Source organism: Emys orbicularis, chromosome 1, assembly GCF_028017835.1.
Source record: "Emys orbicularis isolate rEmyOrb1 chromosome 1, rEmyOrb1.hap1, whole genome shotgun sequence".
NCBI lineage: Eukaryota > Metazoa > Chordata > Testudines > Emydidae > Emys > Emys orbicularis.
Genome location: NC_088683.1, coordinates 118,941,560 through 118,964,403, shown reverse-complemented (window position 1 = coordinate 118,964,403; position 22,844 = coordinate 118,941,560). Strand labels below are relative to the sequence as shown.

General features: G+C 42.2%; 1 protein-coding gene across 6 annotated transcripts in view; it reads right to left on the bottom strand.

The window, feature by feature from the left end:
- The window catches only part of BCL2L13 (BCL2 like 13), a 94,393-nt gene that overhangs the window by 28,568 nt on the left and 42,981 nt on the right, over window positions 1-22,844 (bottom strand). For 5 of the 6 annotated variants that reach the window (XM_065423640.1, XM_065423641.1, XM_065423639.1 and 2 more), the window contains one exon: window positions 9,502-9,645. In XM_065423640.1, coding sequence (XP_065279712.1) covers window positions 9,502-9,645 — 144 coding nt within the window. Of the gene's footprint in view, window positions 1-9,501; window positions 9,646-22,536; window positions 22,640-22,844 lie in introns of those variants that run through there. The other variant, XM_065423642.1, reaches the window with a different exon arrangement.

The window sequence follows — 22,844 nt, the reverse complement described above, 5'->3', positions numbered from 1 at the left end:
GTACAGCTGTGCTGCTGTAGCACTTCAGTGTAGACACTACTTACACCGACGGGAGGAATTCTCCCATCAGGGTAGGTCACTGGCTCTCAATCTTTCCAGACTACTGTACCCTTTTCTGGAGTCTGATTTGTCTTGCATTCTCCCACTTAAAAAGCTACTTATTTACAAACTCAGACATAAAAATACAAGTGTCACAGCACTCTATTACTGAAAAATTCCTTATTTTCTCATTTTTACCATACAATTATAAAATAAATCAATTGGAATATCAATACTGTACTTAGATTTCAGTGTATAGTATATAGAGCAGTATAAACAAGTTGTATGAAATTTTAGTTTGTATTGACTTGGCTAGTGCTTTCTATATAGACTGTTGTAAAACAAGGCAAATATCTAGATGAGTTGATGTACCCTCTGGAAGACCTCTGTGTACCCTCAGGGGTACATGTACCCATAGTTCAGAACCTTTGGGTAGGTAATCCACCTCTCAGAGAGGCAGCGGCTGGGTCAACTGAAGAATTCTTCCATCGACCTAGCACTGGCTACACAGGGACTTAGATTGGTTTAACTATGCCACTCAAGGGTGCAGATTTTTCATGCCCCTGACCAATGTAGTTAAATAACCTAATTTTCTAGTTTAGACCAGTCCTGAATTCATGGCAAAATGGGATGTGAATCTTACCCTGCACTATGTAGACCCTGCTGCTGTGCATTAACAGTTTGTTAATGCACTTTGATCTTGTCCTCTTTGAAAGTGGAATACATCAAAGCACATTAACTAACTATTGAAGTATGTCAGCAGGGTCCACATGGACAGTCAGCCTGCTACAGGCTAGTGTGGAGTAGATTCAGACCCAGCTTGCGGCAAACTAAATATTCATATAGACAAGCCCTCAAAAAGTTTGACAACCCTAGCGAAGGAGAACGATACAAGTACATGCCACAACACACAAAGAGGCAAGTTACAGTTGCTTTGGAAGCCATACTTTGGAATTTCCTGACTTTTTGTATAAAACCGGGGCCTAATGCAACAGTGTAGGGAAGCTACGTGTCTACTAATTAGTGCAAAGGGCTGAGATGCAAGAGTTCTATCCCAGACTATTGACTAGCCCAAGGTAACACAGCAAGTCCCTTCCCTTATCTTTTAAAAGGTTATTTTACTTGGACTTAGATGTTTTGCAACTCCTGCTCCTGAGGTTAGCATGTGACCTACTTACGCAGCTCGGCTGGACAAGTAAATTGCTCCAGCTTCCTCCCCCGCATTACACAGAGGGCACAGCCATACTTTTGCAGCCACCCAGCATTCCATGCATCATTCATGTCACGATCAGAGCTTCTGGCTGATGGCTGCCTTTCACATTTATCCATCTGTGCTAATGGAATGTGGCACGTGCAGAGAGTTATGCATGGGCTTGGACTGCAGCCACACAGAAAGTAATCTACTTAAAAATACCCACCCAGCCCTTTTGTGAGCCCATGAGCCAGCTTGATCAGCAGAGGCTTAACAGCGTGGGTAAGCAGCAGCGTATAACTGTTGTCTTCTCAGGAATGTTTCCCCAACCTCTATCTCCTTCAGGGCCCTGCTCAGACACACCTGCCAGGTGTCTCCTGTTAACTGATGCCGCATTATTCCCACCTCAGAGAAGGCCGGCATTCTGAGAACTAGAGAAGTTTAGTCAGGAATGAACATGCAGTAGCATTAAAAAGAAGGTAACTAATATTCCAATTGACAAATAATTTACATTTAACAAAAATGTTCTGTAAAGGGAAAGTGTCTCTCTGGGTCAGCTCTTAGTGACGTTTAGCCTGGAAAGTGGCGGTGTGCCCCAAGATCTAGTCCTTTGTTCACACAGTCCCTGTAGTGCAAGGCATGATCAGTTCAGAAAACAGTTTTACCTTCTCTCAAATCTCACTTTCCAAAAACAAAAACACACACAAAAGCTGCCTAGGTCTTGAACTAAAGAGATGAGTCATCTTTTATCCACAGCACCAACCACTCAGTCACTAAACCACACCACAAACTGCCTGCCTGTTACTGTGGGACTATAGTTTACCAGCAGTGAGCTGTAGCACTACTACTAGATCTAAGAGCAGGGCTATTTTCCCTTCAACAGTCAGGCATGACTTTTTAAAAAAAATAATAAATAAAACACAAGCTCTCTATAAAAAAAATTCTGCTTATTAGCCACACAGGAGCACCACCTTGTGGAGAAACTGATGTCCCTTTAATATCCTTTGAATCCCTTGTAGTTAAATAGCTCCATATGTAATCATGAGAAGGCTAATGCCTTACTAGGAGGCAAGAGGAAAAAAAGATGAGGCAATGGGTGTGGGCAACATCAGGAACATTTTTGATCTGCCAAATGAGGGGAGGGTGAATTCAGCCTCCTTTACTGTATAAAAAAAATCAGGGTGCATACTTCTCAGTTAATAAATTTCACGGGCCTAAATTACAAACTTTACCCTGGAACAGTGCTTTCTACTGTATTTGTGCCTATGAGATCAAGCTGTCCAAAGAAACAAAAGGCACCAAGAAGTTATAAACTGTCATGCACTAAGAACGCCCTGAGATCTCCTGCAATCAGAATATTCTGAGGACCCCAGCATCAGTCTTGCATTGCTAGGTTTTCCTAGATACAGGGATGCAGAAGCCATATGGTTTCAAGCAGGGCCGCCGAGAGCGGGTTCGGGCCCCGGTGAAAAAAAAATTTCGGGCCCCCCAGCAAGGGCAGACCTGCTAAACAGGGCCGACAAGGGGGGGGGGGAAAGCCGGGCCCCGGGTCCCCTTCCGGACTGCCAGGCCCCAGTAATTTGTACCAGCTTTCCCCCCCTCTCGTTGGCCCGGGTTTCAAGGCCTAAAATTCAGGAGAAGCTTTACTTTAAATGGAAGTGTGACATGCACTCAGAGCCAATTCAAGAAAGAGAGGATATGCCCTAGAAACAGATTCCTTACTGTTATGACAAAATCACTGCTGCCTCATTTCAGCCCAAGCTGTCCCACATGCTACAGAATCCATTTCATCTGTTCCAGATGCCAGTACATTTACAGACCCATGCTAAGCCCAGATGCATCACCAATACAGTCTCAGTTCTCTAGAGAGAGGGGTTACAAAATGGTCAACGAGCACCCCGCCCTGCATAAAGTATATCTTTACAGGCTTTGAGCATATCATTGTGTGGTTCAAAACAGAGCTCTTAGAATAGGTGGAGCCACAGATAAACCAGAAAGAAGAATCTGTGAAGATAGGAATGCCTATCTCTTTATGTTAACCATCTTAAGGAGAGCTTCCCCCCCCCCCCCAGTGTTCTTCCAAAACAAAACACAAACAAACAAAAATCACCACCACCACACACCAAACTGCTAAGTTATACATTTCAGGATACACAACTATGAATTAAAACATTTTAATACATCAAATAGATAAGGCTGGAAGTCCAAGTGGTCAGAGAAAATGTTAATTTAGTCATTCTGAGATCCAGAAATCCCACTGTCCAGATCATCAAGGATTGAACGTTTGCAATATTAAATGTTATGAGCAGACTGGGGATGCAGAGACCTGGGAGAAAAAAAAATTGTTTTCCATTTTCCTGAAAAAAGTTTGAGAATGAACAGAAAGGAGATTATCCATCTCACTCTGAAACAGGGAATAACCTGCAATCGCTGGTGTGTAGTCTGCCTTTGATTTATTTTTATACAAAGAAAACATGACCAAACATGTTTAACACGTCAAAAATCACCACAATGGCATTATAACCAGTGATTCCACCACATCCAAGGGCTAATGTGGCCTCATGAAGTGATCTTGTTGCACTCCCTTTTCCGAGTATCTGCAGTGAGCCGGTTCAAATTACCACCATTTAAGATTCTAGCCTTACCAATTAAATCCCTCGAGTTAATTCAACAACAAAAAGGTTGCTTTTTCAACCAGTTTCACTTTAGAGAGTCTGAATACGTATAACTTTTCTCCTTTTTTCCTCAGATAGAGATCTAATTTCCTACCCAGCACTGCCCAACCACCCAGCATCCAAAACCCCTTCCCTATTACCAAGCACGGCACGCAGGTGCTATATTGCCACCAAAAAAGCTGCCTGTACAAATCTGTTCTGTGGTGCCAAGGGAGTTATCTAGGGAGATACAGAGACGGGCAACAAAAAGGATCGAGGGTATGGAACAACTTTCACATGAGGAGAGATTAAAAAGACTAAGACTATTCAGTTTGGAAAAGAGACAACTAAGGGGGGATAAGATAGAGGTCTATAAAATCATGAATGGTGTGGAGAAAGTGAAGGAGGAAGTGTTATTTACCTTGTCACATAACACAAGAACCAGGGGTCACCCAATGAAATTAACAGGCAGCAGGTTTAAAACAAACAAAAGGAAGTATTTCTTTACACAATACACAGTCAACCTGTGGAACACGTTTCCAGGGAATGTTGTGAAGGCCAAAACTATAACTAGTTTCAAAAAAGAATTAGATACGTTCATGGCAGAAAGGTCCATCAATGGCTATTAGACAAGATGGTCAGGGATGCAGCCCCAATCTCTGGGTGTCTCTAGGCCTCTGACTGCCAGATGCTGGGACTGGATGACGGGGATGGATCACTTGATGATTGCCCTGTTCTGTTCATTCCCTTTGAGACATCTGGCCACTGTCAGAAGACAGGATACTGGGTTACATGGACCATTGGTGTGACCCACTATGGCCATTCTTATGAGGCAAAGCCGATGCTGTTTGATTAATATGTGCTACCACCGAATACAGTTATTTTGAAATAAAACCTCCTTATATAAACCTTCCCAGTTAGATTCTCCTTCCTTGTATTTCCACCACATTAAACTTGTTTGTCTTTCCTACAATGCACAGTGTGTCTGTAGATTTCTGCACTGTCATCTCCAAGGCAGAGTCCCTGGGATGCTGCAGAAGGCTATTTTAATCTCCCATAGTGCGAACTGACTGTCTTGCTTTCACAAGTTGCCAATCTGAGAAGCAAGAAGGGGTCCAAACTCCGGTAAAGACCCTATTCACCCCCCTAATAGAAGGGAAAATGCCGAAGTACCAGTGGGAAAAAAATTTCTTCTCTCCAACCCATGCAAGAGTTCCAGACATAGATAGCAGCTTGAAGTCTAATACCTTACATATAAGCCCTCTGAATTAACGTTTGCCTCTTCCAGACAAAGCAAATCAAAATTAAAAATTAAACCGAGATCCAAGTACTAGGGGCCAGTTCCTTATAGTTTCGAAGACTTCTTACAAACTCAGCACCAACCCAGAAAGAGGGGGGACACTTTCAGCTATGAGTCACAATGAATATTCAAGAATCAATTTTTTACAAGTGAGAAGAGAGGCAAATGCTTGAGAGTTCCAAATGCACCTCTCTTATATTAAAAAAAGCGTACAGACACACATTTCACATTCAGCCCTCTCTCATACAAGCCAAAAGCAGGACTGGTGACAAGAATGCAAAGCTGAGGGGGGAAAAGAAAAAAAAACAACAAAAACCAATAATGCAGCTAAATTTCAAGAAATCAATCTTGTAATTCTTCTCCTAGGTTTTCCCAAAGATTCTTTTCAATGCAGATGAAACCTAACTCTGGGGAACAGGACATGCTGAGCTTGAAAACTATCAAAGAAATTGCCTGGGAAAAAAAAGCCTTACCAAGCTGTCTGGTCTTACTCTGCACTTTTCCAGGAGACCAAGAGTCGCTTCTGATACAGCAGCACTAAGCTCTGGAGAAATCAGAACAGAGAGAGACAGAACTAGAGAGGGAGGGGGAGAGCACGCGCACTGCATGTCAGTTTGTTTGTGCCCTAATACAGCTTCAGGGCAAACAGAAGAGCTATGCTGCTGCCAAATCAGCCTGGGGAATTGCTTTGCAATGGGTCAAAATGAGAAAGGAACAAGATTTTCACATGACTATTCAAGTTTTAATAAGCACAATGTCAGGACAGAAAGAATCATGCCCACAACTCACTTAGTGAGCTGTCTGGAGAGCTTTAAATATCATACCTGCCCTGTAGCAGAAACCATGCATAAACGGACAATGCGCAAATTAATGCAAAAGATATAGTCTACTAACCTATCACTCTACAAAGAGAAAGTGAGATGGCAATCTAATGAAATTGCCCACTTCTTTCCTGCAGCCCTAAAAACTTAACCCACATCTATCTTCAGAAGGACAGGGTTTTCAGGAATTGCAAACCAGATAGGAGTAATCGTTTCCACTCTTAGTAGCTATTATTTATACTTCAATTGCATGTGGCATACACTTTCTTAATAAAGAGGAAGACCATCCCTGCCCTGAAGAATATACAAGTTAAAAAGACAAACACAAATGTTGAACAAGAGAATGGAATGCAACATACAAGCAAAGTGACCAGGATAACAATAGGTGCACCCTATGTTTTGATAAATATAAAGCTATTCCCAAATGCCTTTCTATCAAGCCATTATCTCCTGAGCTAACTCTCCTCTACAAACACAAGTTACTTTAAATCTCAATTTTCAAACTTACTAAAATCCTAACTAAACCATCCCTTTATCCATGAACTCTTGCCCTCCCTCAATACAGTGAGCCAATCCTCTGTCCCTCTGCCTCTCTGCACCACCTTCCCAAGAACCTTCCCACTCTGCACACATCGCCACTAAGCAGAGAGATGATAAATCTAAAAGGCAGTTCGAGCCTCAGAGGCTCTTGGAGAGTAGTGGAGGCTGCCTCCCACCCCACCATACTGTATGCTAACTTCACTGACTTCCACGGGGAAGCTCCAACCTTCATTCCCCTGCCCCAGCGATTTAGCCTCTAATGTTAAAATTCCTGACCACTACCTAGCCCATTTCCCCCTTTCAAAGAGTCTCGAACTGCTGACATAATCAGGACCCCTGACACTGTAGAACCACCTCCTTCTGGATGCTGTTTGCAGACCCGGGTTGATGGGGCCCATGTGTCCCCAAAATCCTGGCTCTATAGGAAAAATGGTAGGAGAGAGGGAAGGCTCAGCTAGCTCCCTCCTCCTTGTTCCTTCCTGGAAGATGCTGGCTCCAGTTTAAAAGCCCACACTCCCTTGGAAAAGCTAGAGTGGATTCCAGCCCACATGATGCTCCTGGCTTCTGAGACCCTGCGTCCCCAAAGGCCTGCCTCTGCAAAGGAGGCTCAGCAAGTCCTCTTCCTCTGCCTTTGGTGCACAAGCTGACAGGCTTATGCCGCTCTGGTATCTCTTCAGTTTTAAATGAGCTCTGAACAGGCACTACTGCATATGCTGCTTGCTCCATTTGTACAGCTTCAAGGTGACAAGAATAATGAACTAGACAGCACTGGTTACCTGTCTGTCTTATCCTCAAATAGCTCTTGGGCAACACTATGACGGCACTTCTCATTGTCCCTGTGTCACCATTCACTGGAGATTAGAGCTGTGAGGATATAACATGGCAGAGTGGCACTAATGGTAACTTGCTACAATCCACACCGAACTCCTAAGGAGAGTATTGCTTAGAAATAGCCATGGAAAAGGTTTTGGCTAATAGCTTGCCATGGTTTCCGATACTTCTTTTCCCTTTAAATACAAATAATTGAGCTACCTTCATTTCAGGAGCCCAAAACAGTAACCCATTCTCCACCCACAGTTTCAAGTGTAGCTAGCATCTGGAATATGATCTCTCTAATCCAAAACCAACATAAAAAATAGTATTGCCTAATGAAACTGAATATTTACATTACATGAAACAAAGGGCAAAAAACATACTCCCTCTTAGAAAAACCACGTGCACAGGCGCCCCCACTGCATCTATGGAGCAACTGATGATGGGTCATTGCTGCCATATTTATTCAGATGGAAAGTTTCCATCACCTCGTTTCTTTCCCTGCCTTTTCTGCTCTATTTCAAAAATAGCTCTGGCTTGTTTGCTATGCCACTTGTGTCATTCTGATTTTATGCCTGAGTGGATGCATATAGACAAGCATACGGTCGACGGAATGCAGTCTACCCAGCTACATACACACATGCACAGTCATACAGCCAACACAAAGCACACACTCCCTCCCTCCAAGGCAATACTGGGAATCTGCTTGTTTTCAGAAGCTCTGGGCTGTAACAAGTATGTTTATAAAAGGCTTCAAAAAGGACGCTGAAGAATGGCGCATAGCCTTTTCAGAGGTTAGGCATCAAGAGCAGCAGCTTTATATAAGGCACAACACCAACAGTCTTCTTCCTTAAAATTGCAAACAGATTTAACCAAAAGCAATGCACATTTGATCTTAGTGCAGTTACTAATTAAACCAAGGTCTGAAATGCATGCCAAGTACAACTGTCCCTGCCCATCCTGCACAAGCTGAAGGTCAGAGACAAATTGGCTGATTGGACCAGAAAAATAACCTATTGGCACCAATATAAGAAACCAGTACATCCTGTTGCCAAGAGGAGAAGTAGTTGGGGAAAAGGAGGAAGTGAGTATGGAACTCCACTGCCAAAGAAAAATCCAGTGAAAATACTGAAATATGAGAAGCTGTTCAAATGTGATTTTTCTCTGTTAGGACTTTTTAATCACTGGATTTTCCTGACCAGCTTACTTTTACAATAAAACCAACTTGCTGGAGTCATTTCACTAATCCCAGATTAATTCCATTTCAATCTGGCAACGTTCTACCTTCCTGAGACAAATAATCCGGAAGCCCAACCTCCCACAGTGTAGGTCTAGCCTGGGAGACCCAGCATGTCAACTATGAACACAAAATGCTGGGGCTGGGAATAAGGGGTTTCACATTTTTGGTGGACTCCAACATGGATCAGAAATTGGATCTACCACACTCCAGTACAAAGTGTGTGAATATTTATTTTTAAAAAAATGTACCTTTCAATACACCACGAATCTCAAGCTCCAGATCACTATGCAACAAGATTTAGTGCAAGATTTAATTACTTACTGAATAACATGATGTATAATAAAAGGCACTCAAGTCTCTAAAGTGATGCCTACTGACATTCCTAAACGGAATTACTATGAAAGATCATCCTCTGCCAAAGACATTCCAAAGCTTATGTCAAAGAGGGGAAAATATTGTACACTCACTTTCCAGCACTCACCAGAGCAGGACAAAAAATTAAAGAGACCAATCTCTCCCACACAGTACATCTGTGGTTACTGGCCTATGTATATTTGTTTCCAAAGTGCAACACTCTATACACCAGAAGGAAAGAAGCTAACCACACAGGAGTAGAATTTGTATCTTGATGTGCTCAATACAAGGATCAGTGATTGTTTTCCATTAGAGACCCACTTCAACTCAATGGACCAGCCCATATCCCAAACCATATATCCCCCTTTAAGAGTATAAGCCTTCCTTTTTGGAGGCTAGCAAATCACTGCCCTTATCTCTACCTCTTGACCCACTAGCAAATCCTCTAAACCTCATTAGTAGAATGACCGACAGAGGGTGAGCTAAACAACATATATGGAAGCACACTCTCAAAGGGCTATGCAATCAACCAACCACTGCCTTCTTACCCATCCTCCTTGCTGGATGATGTAGTCTGCAGCATAGTCTTCTAAGTACGTCACTCCAAACTGCAAAAGTGCACCGAGTGGCTCCTGGCCTCTTTTTGTCAGCTCCATCAGGAATTGCTGCAGCAGAACCAGAGGCACCAACACCTTAAAAAGACAAAAAATGATTGAGAATGATAACATTTCCTAGATTCACCACCACCGTGTGAGAGAAGGGAGTGTTCATACAGTTTACAAGCTAATGATCTTTGTCTACAGTTATACAAAGCTATGCTGGACTACATGCTTCAGTTTTACACAGCCATGGGATAAAACCAAAATACAGAACCGTAGGGCAGCAGCATTTCATTTGAGGTAAAGAGATTTCCACTTTAGAGTAGCTTCTGTGGTAGACCCTTTTACAGAGGACAATTGCAATGCATTTTTGTGCCCCATCCCCCCCCAACACAAAATTCGGGTAGATAACTAGAACGGTGACAGGACTTCCCCCTGCCCCCCACAGATGTTACATAACCTACAGCAAATACGGATGGAGGCGGTGAGGACAATTTGAAGGGGAAAACAGGATAGTAATGCAAAAATGTAACTAAGCAGCAAATTCACACTCTTGGGCAGATGCATAGTGTTAGGAAATCCCTTCAGAAGGCTTATCTGTACTTTTGGAATGGGTGGGAAAGAACAAGAGCCTGAGTAGTGTAGCACGGCCTGCATGACACAGGGTTATATGTAATGTTACAAAAGTGTCTTCTTCATAAAACCTTCTCTTCTGTGCCCAATTTAACATGTTTGTAGCCTTCCAAAGAAATTCTCCTTTTGTTCTTCCAATTTCTATTCTTGGTCTTCACGCAAAAGTGAATTATTTTGGAAAGTGAAGAAAAGTGAGTTGAGAGCATTACATTATATACACATACGCACACAAACACTTCCTGCTGTTAATACCCTGCTATCCTTGGTTTTGCCTAAGCAGAAAACAGCTGAACTTTTAAACTTTGAGCTTATTCTCCACGAGCACGTAAATTGCCCTCGGTGCCAAGTTTGTATGTAGCACTTTGCCAAGTTTAGGGAAAAAATGGTTTGAATTAGAGTCATCGACACTTGAAAAAGAGCACATTGAGCAGGCACAGGAGAAACCATTACTAAGCTTTAAAGTGCCCACTGCCCAATAAATGCACTGCACATCTATTCTCCATAAGGACCAACCAGTCCCTGCTAAGGGGTCACTAGAAAGTGGTTTACGAGGAAAAGGTTTGGTTTCTGGCCACAGGAGCCAGGTCAAACTCAAGACTATCTCCTAGAGTGAATTCCAAATGCCTGCTTTCCTCTAACGGGGGGGCTGCTACCTCTTCTTCCTCCAGCCTGAATTTCTTGCTCCAACCAGCCTCTCCCCTGTGTTGGTCCTGGCCATAATCTCAGGATGGAAAACAGGGAGGAAAAAGGGGAAAGCGACATGGGAAAACAGGCCAAGGGTTGACCCTGGTACAGAGCCCAGGGTAGATTCCTACTCAGATGTACAGCTGTGAAAACCCAGATGGGGCGCACAAAGATGCCTGCTCACTGGGTGATAGGTATTGGGTGTTTTGGCTGTTTGACAACTGAACATGGAAGATGGGAGGGGTCTTGTCAACAGGGAAGGACAGAGTATATTACACCTACCCTTGCCATCTTAAAGGTTAACATTTCATTCATACAGTTGTGACTGAGATAGCACTTTCATTTTAAAACTACATTTTCAGATACTTCTTGCCCTTTTGGAATGAAGCTTCTCACACTGTCTCAGCACAGAATGGGAGGGGGAGAGTCAGAGGAAATTGTATTCAGCTTTCTGAATTCCAGATCTACACGAACACATTGTATGGCAAGTTGATATGTAATTCCACAGCACTCCACTGCGCCATGCACTACCTATCTGTGTGGACCCTGCTGCCGCACATTAAAATTTCCCTAGAACGCATTGATTTTTTTTTTTTTAAACGAGTTATGGCTTTATTCCCTCAGGTACTTTGGGCACACCTAGGGGGCCGAAATAATTTTAACTTTTAAACCTCAAACATGGCATATGCTTAGCCCTCAGTGAAGTGCATGTACTTAAAGCTGGAGGGGGAAAACGACTAGTTAGGAAATGAAGACTGACGGGTTGGATCACAGAAACCCCCTTGGGAACTGCCAACTGATGTGTTGAGACTACTTCTGCCCCTGCTTTCTTGCCAGCTTGGGACTTCAGTGCCCTGCCTGGTTTGAGCCAGACATGCTAGCCTGCGGCAAACCCAGGCCCAGGTCTGAACAACATCCCCCCAAACTACAGGCTTAACTGAAAGCAGCTTAAGAAGTGTTCCTGTTTCCAACACTCAGATGCCCAAGTCCCAATGGGGTCCAAACCCCAAATAAATCCGTTTCACCCTGTATAAAGCTTATACAGGATAAACTCAAATTGTTCACCCTCTATAACACTGATAAGAGAGATATGCACAGCTGTTTCCCCCCCCGGTATTAATACATACTCTGGGTTAATTAATAAGTAAAAAGTGATTTTATGAAATACAAAAAGTAGGATTTAAGTGGTTCCAAGTAGTAACAGACCAAAGTAAATTACCAAACAAAATAAAATGAAACATGCAAGTCTATGCCTAATACAGTAAGAAAATGGAATACAGATGAAATCTCACCCTCAGAGATGTTCCAATAAGCTTCTTTTACAGACTAGCCTTCTTCTAGTCTGGGTCCAGCAAACACTCACACCCCTGTGGTTACTGTACTTTGTTCCAGTTTCTTTCAGGTATCCTTTGGGGGTGGAGAGGCTCTCTCTTGAGCCAGCTGAAGACCAAATGGAGGGGTCTTCCAGGGGCTTAAATAAATAGACTCTCTCTTGTGGGTGGAGACCCCCTCCTCTCTCCTATGCCAAGTCCAGCTCCAAGATGGAGTTTTGGAGTCACATGGGCAAGTCACATGTCCATGCATGACTCAGTTTTTATAGGCAGCAGCCATTGCCCACATGCTATCTTGAATGTCTCCAGGAAGACTTCTTATGTGGATTGGAGTCTTCCAAGATTCACTGTTCGTTAAGTGTTTCTTGATTGGGCACTTAATTTGCACATTCCTTTCTCAAGAAGCTGACCAAATGCTTTACTAAGGCTACTTACAATCAAGCAAGTACACAGCCAATATTCATAACTTCGAGTACAAAAATGACATGTCTACAAATAGTATGAATATATTCAATAGATCATAACCTTTGCAGAGATATGTTACATGGCATATGTAGCATAAAACATATTCCAGTTATGTCATATATACACTCATAAGTATATTCGCATTAAGCATATTCCCACAAAGTATTATGGGGTGCAACGTTACAAAGACACTAGAATGAATACTCGCATACTGCACATGACAGTGTCTTTCCTCCCTTGCCTGTTAAGCAGGCCTGAGGAGTGAGACACCAAATTCAGGTCTTGATCTTCAGTTCCATGCACAGCAGCATACAAGGTTTGATTCTGCTCCCACTGACATCAATAGGAGCTCTGTCATTGACTTCAGGGGAGGCAGAATCAGGCTGCCACACTGCTACCACAAGGTTGGATTAAAGAGCCTACAACATCCCCATCCTGATTAAATCATTTACCTTTTTATATTTATTATGTGCAAAAAGGATGCATGACTATAAATGTCAGAGTTGAGATTTTACCTACACAAAAGTAAAAAAAAATTAAGAATTAAGTCCCATAAGCTACCATGGCTCTTTCCACCATTGTACATAAGCATTAACAGGGCCCTTCATTACATGATTACCCAGATTATATGCAGCAATACTAAAGGCTATGTGCATTACAGTGCACAGAGAAAATGTGCTATTTAGAACTAAGTAGAACTTGTCCAAAAATGGGAGTGGGGAGAGTAGGGAAAACTTCATACAAATTATTGAACAAAAAAATTTTTTTTTAATCAGGAAAACGGTCATCCACAACTTTCTGACTAGCTGTAACAATGAGATAATTCTCCACTTAGTTACACCACTACAATTCCACTAAGTAAGCAAGGCTACACCAGTGTAACCAAGAAGAAAATTTAGCACAAACAGTACACAACTCAATCAGGTTTTGAAGGGGCAGTGTAGGAAAAATAGGGTAGCTCCTTTATTTGTGTAATATTTCACAGTAGTCATATCACATGCAACTTTTAGCAAACTCATTCTTAATGTCCTATTTTCTAGCTTCATGATTATGTGAACCTCCTTTTCTTACAAACTGCCAGCCCATTTACCTGCTTAGTTGACTCAATTATTCTTACGTAACTGGTATCCTCTGACCCAATTCACAAAACCGGGATTCTACCGCAAAATTATTTGGACTGGTATATTTAAGGAATTACATTTTTTGTAATTATGTATTTTGGAGGTATAGATAAAAATAAAGTATCTAGCTCACAGATTTCAAATATGGCTACTAAAGCTGGATTTCTAAATATATATCTATCGATAGATAGATATATAGGATGATTAGATCTTCTTAAAGAAACTATAATTTACTCTTTGAAATAAGGCTGCTCCTAAAAAAAGTTTAAGGACATTTAAACAGCACAGGAGAAGCCTTAAGGCTCCTGCATGTTACTTTCATATCATAGACTCTGAAGAGAAAGCATTTTTGACTACTGCAATTCCCTTACCAACCCTCCCCTAACTGGCCCTCCAAACAATTTCCAAAACCCAATGCAGCCCTCAGGCCAAAAAGTTTGTCCGTCCCTGGTCTAGAGTCACTAGGCAGCTCTGCCATATTGGAAACATTCTACAGAGTTTTCCATTGAAAATAACAAATGCAGCTATCTTTAGTATTGTCTCCTTTCCGCTCATGTTTGCATGGTGCATAAGTTCTGTGAAAAACTGTACTGTTTAAATATGGCACATGTTCCTGATTCTATACCAGACTGATCAAGTGCACGCGCATACTTATTTCTCAGTCAACTAATCTGATCACTGCAGACCAACACCAATAGAGAGATTCTGTGCTGGGCCTCACAGAAGGCGCAGTCAAGGGTGGAAGTGTATGCAAAGGTTGCTTTGAGTCATCATGCTACCTGGATTCTGGGCCATCTAGGATTCCGTATGGCTCTTGGTGTAAATTAGCTCTAACCAACTTGATTATAGGCTGTGTCACTTCCCACTCCTGTCTCTAGGCCGGGAGCTGAATGTGGAGCAGTACCGGGCCAAGAGAATTCTTCCCCAGCCAGCTGCAGCACCTCTATGTCCCCTATATGCTGCCATATCAACCAACATACAGGGTCCAGGACAGGGACCAGAATCAGAACCTTATTTTAGATAATGTAGAGAAGCTGAACTATCTGTGTTGGGATCTGGGAGCCATTCCTAGCTCTTTCCCTGACTTAATGACTTTGGGTATCACTTAACTTCCCTGTGTTTCAGTTTCCCCATCTGTAAAATGGGGAAAACTTACTTCACATGGGCATTGAAAAGTGCTTTGAGATCCAAGGCATTCAAAGTAATAAGTATTTTGTATTAAATTTTATATTCAAGGTATCTCTGACTGTTAAACCAGTATCAAAGCATGGTGGAAACTGGCTTACTTCTGACACTGGGTTCCTCACCATGCCTGTATTGCTGAAGAGCATCACGCCATTTTTCATCTGGCAGAAGGCAGCTCAAACTAGTTTGAATGTGAAGGCTTTTTTCCAGTACTAATCACAGGCTATCTGTGGCAAGAAAAGCATTGCACTGCATAAACTGACAGATGCTATGCTGAGCAAAATGAAGTAATTTTTTTTTATTAAAAAAAAAAAAAAAAAGCTACACCCATCTTTCCAGCCTCCGTTTTATTTTTTCTAAGCCAGATAAAACAAACCCAGATAAAACATGTGCCTAAGCATTCCACTTGCAGGAAGATGAATGCATTTGTGTTTAACCTTTAGATGACTGTTTTCTGCTGCACCTCCTGTGCATCTTTGGTTCCTTAATATGCCATGTAATCCTTTGGAACAGATGTGTTAAGCAGCACGTAAGGGGAGTGAACGTTTTTTGTTCAGATGCTTGCTTTTAGTCAAGCAAGGGCTTATTTCAATTCAGTATTCCTATTCAGTATTTTACTAAAAAGCTAAATGACTCTGCAAGCAATGGCATTGCTTGGCAAAAGCAAACTTGACAAGGCACTTAAGTGCAATTTAAGATCCAATGTTATTTCATGCGTGGGTGATGAAAATTTTGAAGAACTATTCTTTTTAGAAAAAGCTGATATCAAATCTGCCGTCTTCCCTCAGATTTTTATTATTGGGGACATTTTGCATGGAAACAGCATCTGTCCCTCCTTATGAATTTATCTGCTCCTACTGTTGGCTTTCCCTCCTGAAATGGCATCGCTCTGTTTGCGACAACAACTTCAGGTAGCAGAAGTGAACATGAGGAGCAGATAATCTCCCAAGGGAAACAGTCTCCATTTCTACGCAAAGTGCCCCTTGTAATAAAGATACAAGAGTAGACAGACATCTGACATAAAAGCAGATTTATTTCTCAATGAAAAGCTTTTCAAACTTTTTTCCCCCTAAATTGTTTGGCGCTCTGAGAATATAATAGGAATTTTATAACAAGGCAAGCAACCAAAGTATTCTTACCAGTCTAGCCTCACACTTTGTAGTAGTCAAATCTAATTGGTAGGTCAAGACATCAACTTATAACTATAGATTTTTCTAATTTATCTTAGCAGCTTCTTCTCCAAAGGGGAAAAAACAGATAAGGAGAACTGGGGAAGACTTACGCTGCTATAAAAAGACATGAGAGTTGTTCTCTCTTATCCTAACTGTTGTTTTTCTACAAAATGCTGTCCAGAAAAGAGAGAGGAATTTAAGAGGAAATGAAACCAATAAATTCGTACTCCATCTATTCAAAAAACAAGTATTAGAGGAACTGCTACACATTCCTGGAGGATAAGAATGCCCCACAGAATGATGTAGGCATATACTGTATTTATACTATAAACTTTCCATTCTGGTTTGCTGAAACAGTATCTTGTGGACTAAAAGTTTTTCACTGGAAATAAAATCTGACAGCTCTGGATGGTTAATTCTAGCAGGTCCTATGGAATATCTGTCCTGATTAGGCTGGTTCGCCAAAAAAGATGCAAGCATCTAAGACGTATTTTGGTTGAGATTCTCAATCAAAAGCTAGTTTAGGACCAGAAACTCCATTGGCTGGAAGGAGTTGCACAGGCTTGAAGGTTAGTTAAAGGGCTGAATAACCAGACCCAAAGGTGGAAGATCTATTTGGCCTAGACAGTCTAAGGCTGCAAAATCTCAGTTCTAGTAAGTTATATGGGTAGCAGACTACTAAATTCTTAAGAAAATTTGGTAAGAATTTCAGTGCAGAGGATTTTAGTTATGGAAATAAAATACTCTTATGATTAATTATTTGTTCATGCATTTAGTTCATTGTTGAGGTATTTCTTATGTTTTGGTAATTACTTTTGAAAGCCTGGGACACTATTTTTTACTTTTATACAATTTTGTTATTATACTTGTAAATAAATCTCTCTTTATTCTTTCCTTACCTGGTGGTTGCAGTCAAGGAAGGAGGATAATATAAATTTAAATTGATTATCTCCAAAATAAGCTACTTAACGTGTTAAAGGGGACCAAAAAAAATAACCTCTCTCTGAAACCGTTATACAAGAAACAAATGAGAATTAACTTGTAGACAACAATTCTACTTTACATTAAAACCACTGACAGAAAGTCCAAATTCTATGTTCCCATTGGCTAATTGGTCTATATTCAAGGTTGACATATTGCACATGCTCAGAAGTACTAGGTTTTAAAAAAAGATGGCTGACAGCACACACAAAATGATGATATCCACCAAGGGTAAATCAATAGTGCCTGTGTAAAATACCTCCTTTAGTTCATCAAATTATTAAATAATTTTGACATTTGGGCAATATTTTACAGCTCTTCCCCTTAAGCCCAAACACTATATTTACATACATATGCAGACATACATGCTCCACCTATCTCTTCTTATAGCTTGTGATCCTATAAACCGCCTAGCTGACAGGATTCTGAGACCATTACGCCACTGTAACCGTGCCTCAGTGGGTCACAACTGAGGATGCCAAGATACACCCCAACACTGGTGGCTAATCCCCCACAGGATATACCAAACCAGCAACAAAAGTAAACTTCTGTTTCACCACACGGGCTAGCAAGAGGACATAAAGGCAGTTTCCTCAGGCATTCCAGTTCTTTCCTCAGTACCTGAGTCACAGGCTGCTCACTCAAAGAATTAGCATGGAGACATTCATGTTCCAACAACACAGTCTCCCCGACAGGCTGACCAAACACAGCCACTTGGTCATCATAGGGCTGTTTGACAATTTTTATTCCATCTGAAACCTTCTTAAAGCTATCCACATTAGGTCTCTCCAACGCAAAGTCAGTCAGTGGATCCATTTTCAACAGAAAAATTCTGGCTGCTAGGAACTGAAACTCCCTTGGTCAAATCACTTTCACCACATCCCTCATTTACAGCAAACTGCTTGGAAAAACTACCATGAAGATTTTTCCTCTTCAGGAATCTTTTAAAGCAACAATTCATCTTTCACAGAAATTCTGCCCTTACCCTCTTCACCTAGGGCTTGCTCTAAAGGAACATTTTCCTGAGCAACAACAGACTCTTCCTGGGTTTCACTTAAATCCAGAATCACCTCTGACCCATCAGGAGGATTTTCACACAACCCCCTTTTAAGCAAGCTGACAGACTTACTAGATAAAAGGTTAGAGGCACTCTCTTTCCCTTTGCCACACACAAGCTTTTCCTCCTTGTTACAAGTTTCCACACTGTTAGTGGGTAACAAAGTCAAACCACCTTCATGCTCTCCTTGTGCCCTAGCTATGATCATAGGCGTCAACTTTCTCCAGTGCCCACGCCCCCCATGCCCCTTTCCCTGCCCCGACTCCACCCCATCCCCGCCCCTGGCCCCACCCCCATTCCAACCCCATCCCCAAAGTCCTCGCCCTAACTCCGTCCCCTCCCGGTCCCGCCTCTTCCCCAGCGCGCCGCGTTCCCTCCTCCTCCCCCCCGCCCCGTGAATCAACTGTTTCGCGGCGCAAGCGCTGGGAGGCGGGGGGGGGGAGAAGCAGGACGCGTTGGCGCGTTCACAGAGGAGGTGAAGGCGGAGGTGAGCTGGAGCAGGGGGGCGGGGCCACGGGGAGCTGCCGGTGGGTGCTGAGCACCCCCCAATTTTTTTCCGTGGGTGCTCCAGCCCCAGAGCACCCACGAAGTCAGCGCCTATGGCTATGATATCAACCTGGCTAAACAGAGTTGTCATACCTTTACCCAGTAACACACTATCAACAGGCAAAATAGAAGCACCAGAATTGTCTGGGATCTAGTTATGACACCAACTGGATGCGACCTAGTTATGTCATCATTCTCCCTAGCAGACACAAACTTAGGACAATTCTCTTAATGGGCTTTAGTTAAATCCAGATCCAATTCTGGGACAACTGATAAATTTTCAAGTAGCATAAACTGAGAAGCATAAAAATAAAATAAATTAAATTAATGGAGATATCCTATCTCCTAGAACTGGAAGGGACCTTGAAAGGTCATCGAGTCCAGCCCCCTGCCTTCGCTAGCAGGACCAAGTACTGATTTTGCCCCAGATCCCTAAGTGGCCCTCTCAAGGACTGAACTCACAACCCTGGGTTTAGCAGGCCAATGCTCAAACTACTAAGGCTAGGTCTACACTACCCGCCTGAATCGGCGGGTAGAAATCGACCTCTCGGGGATCGAATTATCGCGTCTCGTTGGGACGCGACAATCAATCCCCGAATCGACGCTCTTACTCCACCAGCGGAGGTGGGAGTAAGCGCCGTCGACGGGAAGCCGCGGAGGTTGATTTTGCCACCGTCCTTACAGCGGGGTAAGTCGGCTGTGATACGTCGAATTCAGCTACGCTATTCGCGTAGCTGAATTTGCGTATCTTAAATCGACCTCCCCCCCCCCCGTAGTGAAGATCTGCCCTGAGCTATCCCTCCCCACTTTCTGTCTGCTTCACAAAGAACTAGAGGGAAACTTTTCCTCAGCAGGCATGCTGCTATTCAAAACAGGCAAACAATTGGAGTCATCCTTTCCTTTGTCCCAGTACCCATGGCTGATTTCAGACATATACTTAGAAAGTGAGACAGTTTCTTTAAACAGGCAAGTTGCCACTCCCAACAGATAAACTGCTATTCTCCACATTATACTGAGCTGCTTTAAAACAAACCATTTCTACCTTTTTTAGGCTTATTTTCACAAACTTTACTTGCCAACAATCCATCACTCATAAAAAATGTACCTTTTTCTTCCTCAATTAGGGCTTCAACCTGACCTTCAACTTTAATTTGCTCTAGAGAAACCTTTTCCCCATAAACGAGGTCTCTCTGTGCTTCATCTAATTCCAGATTTACTTCTGAGGGCTTGGCTACACTGGCGCTTTACAGCGCTGCAACTTTCTCGCTCAGGGGTGTGAAAAAACACCCCCCCATGAGCACAGCAAGTTACAGCGCTGTAAAGCGCCAGTGTAAACAGTGCCCCAGCGCTGGGAGCCGGTAAACTAATCCCTTCGTGGAGGTGGAGTACCTGCAGCGCTGCGAGAACTCTCTCCCAGCGCTGGCGCGTGACCACACTCGCACTTCAAAGCGCTGCCGCGTGAGTGTAGCCACGGCCTGAGATATCAGAGACAAACAGCTATTTTTCACCTTCCCCAGGTTTGAGTAACCCTCTCCCTGGCCATAGCAAAACTGGTTCAAGACAAACAACTGCTCAGAGTAATACAACATACCAACATTGTTATAAACTGGACTTTCAAGAGGATACAGTTCCTGCTGTTCTTCTATTGCTTTTTTGATTTGGAACTCAAGTCTGGCAGTTTCTTGTTGCATCTGGCGAACCCCCTCCTCAGCAGCCAGCCGTTCCATATGCCTTGCATGGGCTTTTCTTTCTTTGAGCAGCTTCTTTTTCCATTTTAGCGATCCTTTCACTAGCTTCTCTTTCCAGCTGGGGCCAAGGCTTGCTTCTCCTGCATTCTAAGTTCTGCCAGTCTTTGTTCATGTTCAAGACACAGGCTCTCTCTCGGGGCTTGAAGTTTGATTGTTTCTGCTGATGCCTTCTGGCTCATCGTCACTGATCTTTAACCTATAAAACTCTCAATATCAAATTTCAAATTTTGAAGAGCATGGGGTTCTGATTCAAAGCTTAATTGACCGAGTTCTGTGCATCCTAAACAGACTATGTCACTGTAACCGTTCCTCAGCGGATCACAACTGAGGATGCCAAATTCAGGACCAACTCATGAGAAATAGGGCAGATACACCTCAAGACTGGTGGCTAACCCCCATAGGATACACCAAACCAGCAACAAAAGTAAACTTCTGTTTCACCACACTGGCTAACAAGACGACATATAGGCAGTTTCCTCAGGCATTCCAGTTCTTGTATCACCACCAAAAACACTGGATTCAGAGATGAGTGGTTCTTTACAACCAGTCTCATCAAATAATAGGTTCTTCTGATCCCAAAGGACCAGCTACACACCCAGGTCAATATATAACTTAGATCTTACCCAAAAATCACGCTGATGCCAATCCTTTAGTATCTAAAATCTAATGGTTTATTCATAAAAATAAAGAAAGATGAGAGTTAAAATTGGTTAAAGTAATCAATTACATACAGTAATGGCAAAGTTCTTGGTTCAAGCTTGTAGCAGTGATGGAATGAACTGCTGGATTAAGTCAAATCTCTGGAATACATCCACAGCTTGGATGGGTCATTCAGTCCTTTGTTCAGAGCTTCAGTTTGTAGCAAGGTTCCTCCAGAGGTAAGAAGCAGGATTGAAGACAAAATGGAGGTGTTTCTAAATTAAGTTCATAGAATATCAGGATTGGAAGGGACCTCGGGAGGTCATCTAGTCCAACCCCCTGCTCAAAGCAGGACCAATTTTCCAGGGCCCTTTATAGCTCTTGCCATGTGGAGGCCATCCCATTGTTCTTACTGTGGAAAATTACAGCAACAAGATGGAGTTGAGTCGAGTCACATGGGCAAGTCCCATGTCCAGGTATTTCGCCTAATCACAGCAGGAAATTCCATTCAGTGTAGATAGGCGTTTCCCATGGTTCATTGTCAGTTAAATGTTCCTTTGATGGGTCACTCAATTTGAATAGTCCCTCCAAGATGTACTGGCTAGCTACCTTGTGGGTATTACCCCAGGAGCAAACATTTGAAATCCAAGTATACAGCCAATACTTATAACTTCAAATACAAAAATGATACATGCATACAGATAGCATAATCATAACCTTTTCATAGACACCTCTCTTGACAACCTTTGTACAAGATTTGCTGCAAATATAGAACAGTGGTTGCAACAATGATCTATATTGTCATATTTTAAATCAGACAACATCACAGCTTGTGATCCAATAAGCTACCTAGCTGACAGGATTCTGAGACCTACAGTAGATGCAATGTTGCGCTCCTAGTTCATCAGTAGTTTCTGATGCCAAAAATTACTGAACAGTTAGCCATTGGATGAGAGACATCATCCAGAATGTCAAAAGAGAAACCTCAACCCATACTCGATTCTGCAGCTGATTTAAGACCCTGCATTTGAAAAAATTGTTAGTGCAGCTCTTGGGGTTCACGACTTACTCTTCTGCTTTTTCCAGTTACAATAGAGAAAAATATAGTGCCTAACTATGGTCTTATCAAAGTATGTGTCTGAGCATGAGGTACAATCTATTTTTAAAAAATGAGAAACATTAACATTTATCTAAGAGTGGCTACTGTTACTGATGGAGCCCTGTTACTGGTCAGAGTCACATGACCATATGAGCTATAAAGCTTTACAGGGCAGCACAAGAGGCAGAACACATATGGAAAGATGACTTACAGGGTATAAAATATGCAGACGTGACTTTTTTTTTTTTTTTTTTTAAGGCCACAGGAAAATCTATTGTCCTTTCTGATGAAAATGGATCTCCAACAAGAAACTTATGCCTTAAGTACAAGCATTATAGTCAAAGGTATTACTTCTCCACATCTAGGGTTGATCCGTTTTCAGCAAAACATTTCAATTTCCATATAAATGATAAAAGCAGAAGATAGCTGTAATACACAAGTACCAGATAGTTAATTTGTTTTTTTAACTAGTTATGTCCTCTAATGACATATTAGACAGAAAATATATTAATGCAATGTTAATGTTCAGATTTTAAATTGAAGAAGTCAGGAAATTCAGAGTTGAACTTCGTGGGAACTTCAATTCTGGATCCCTGGGCTTACAGAATCATAGAATATCAGGGTTGGAAGG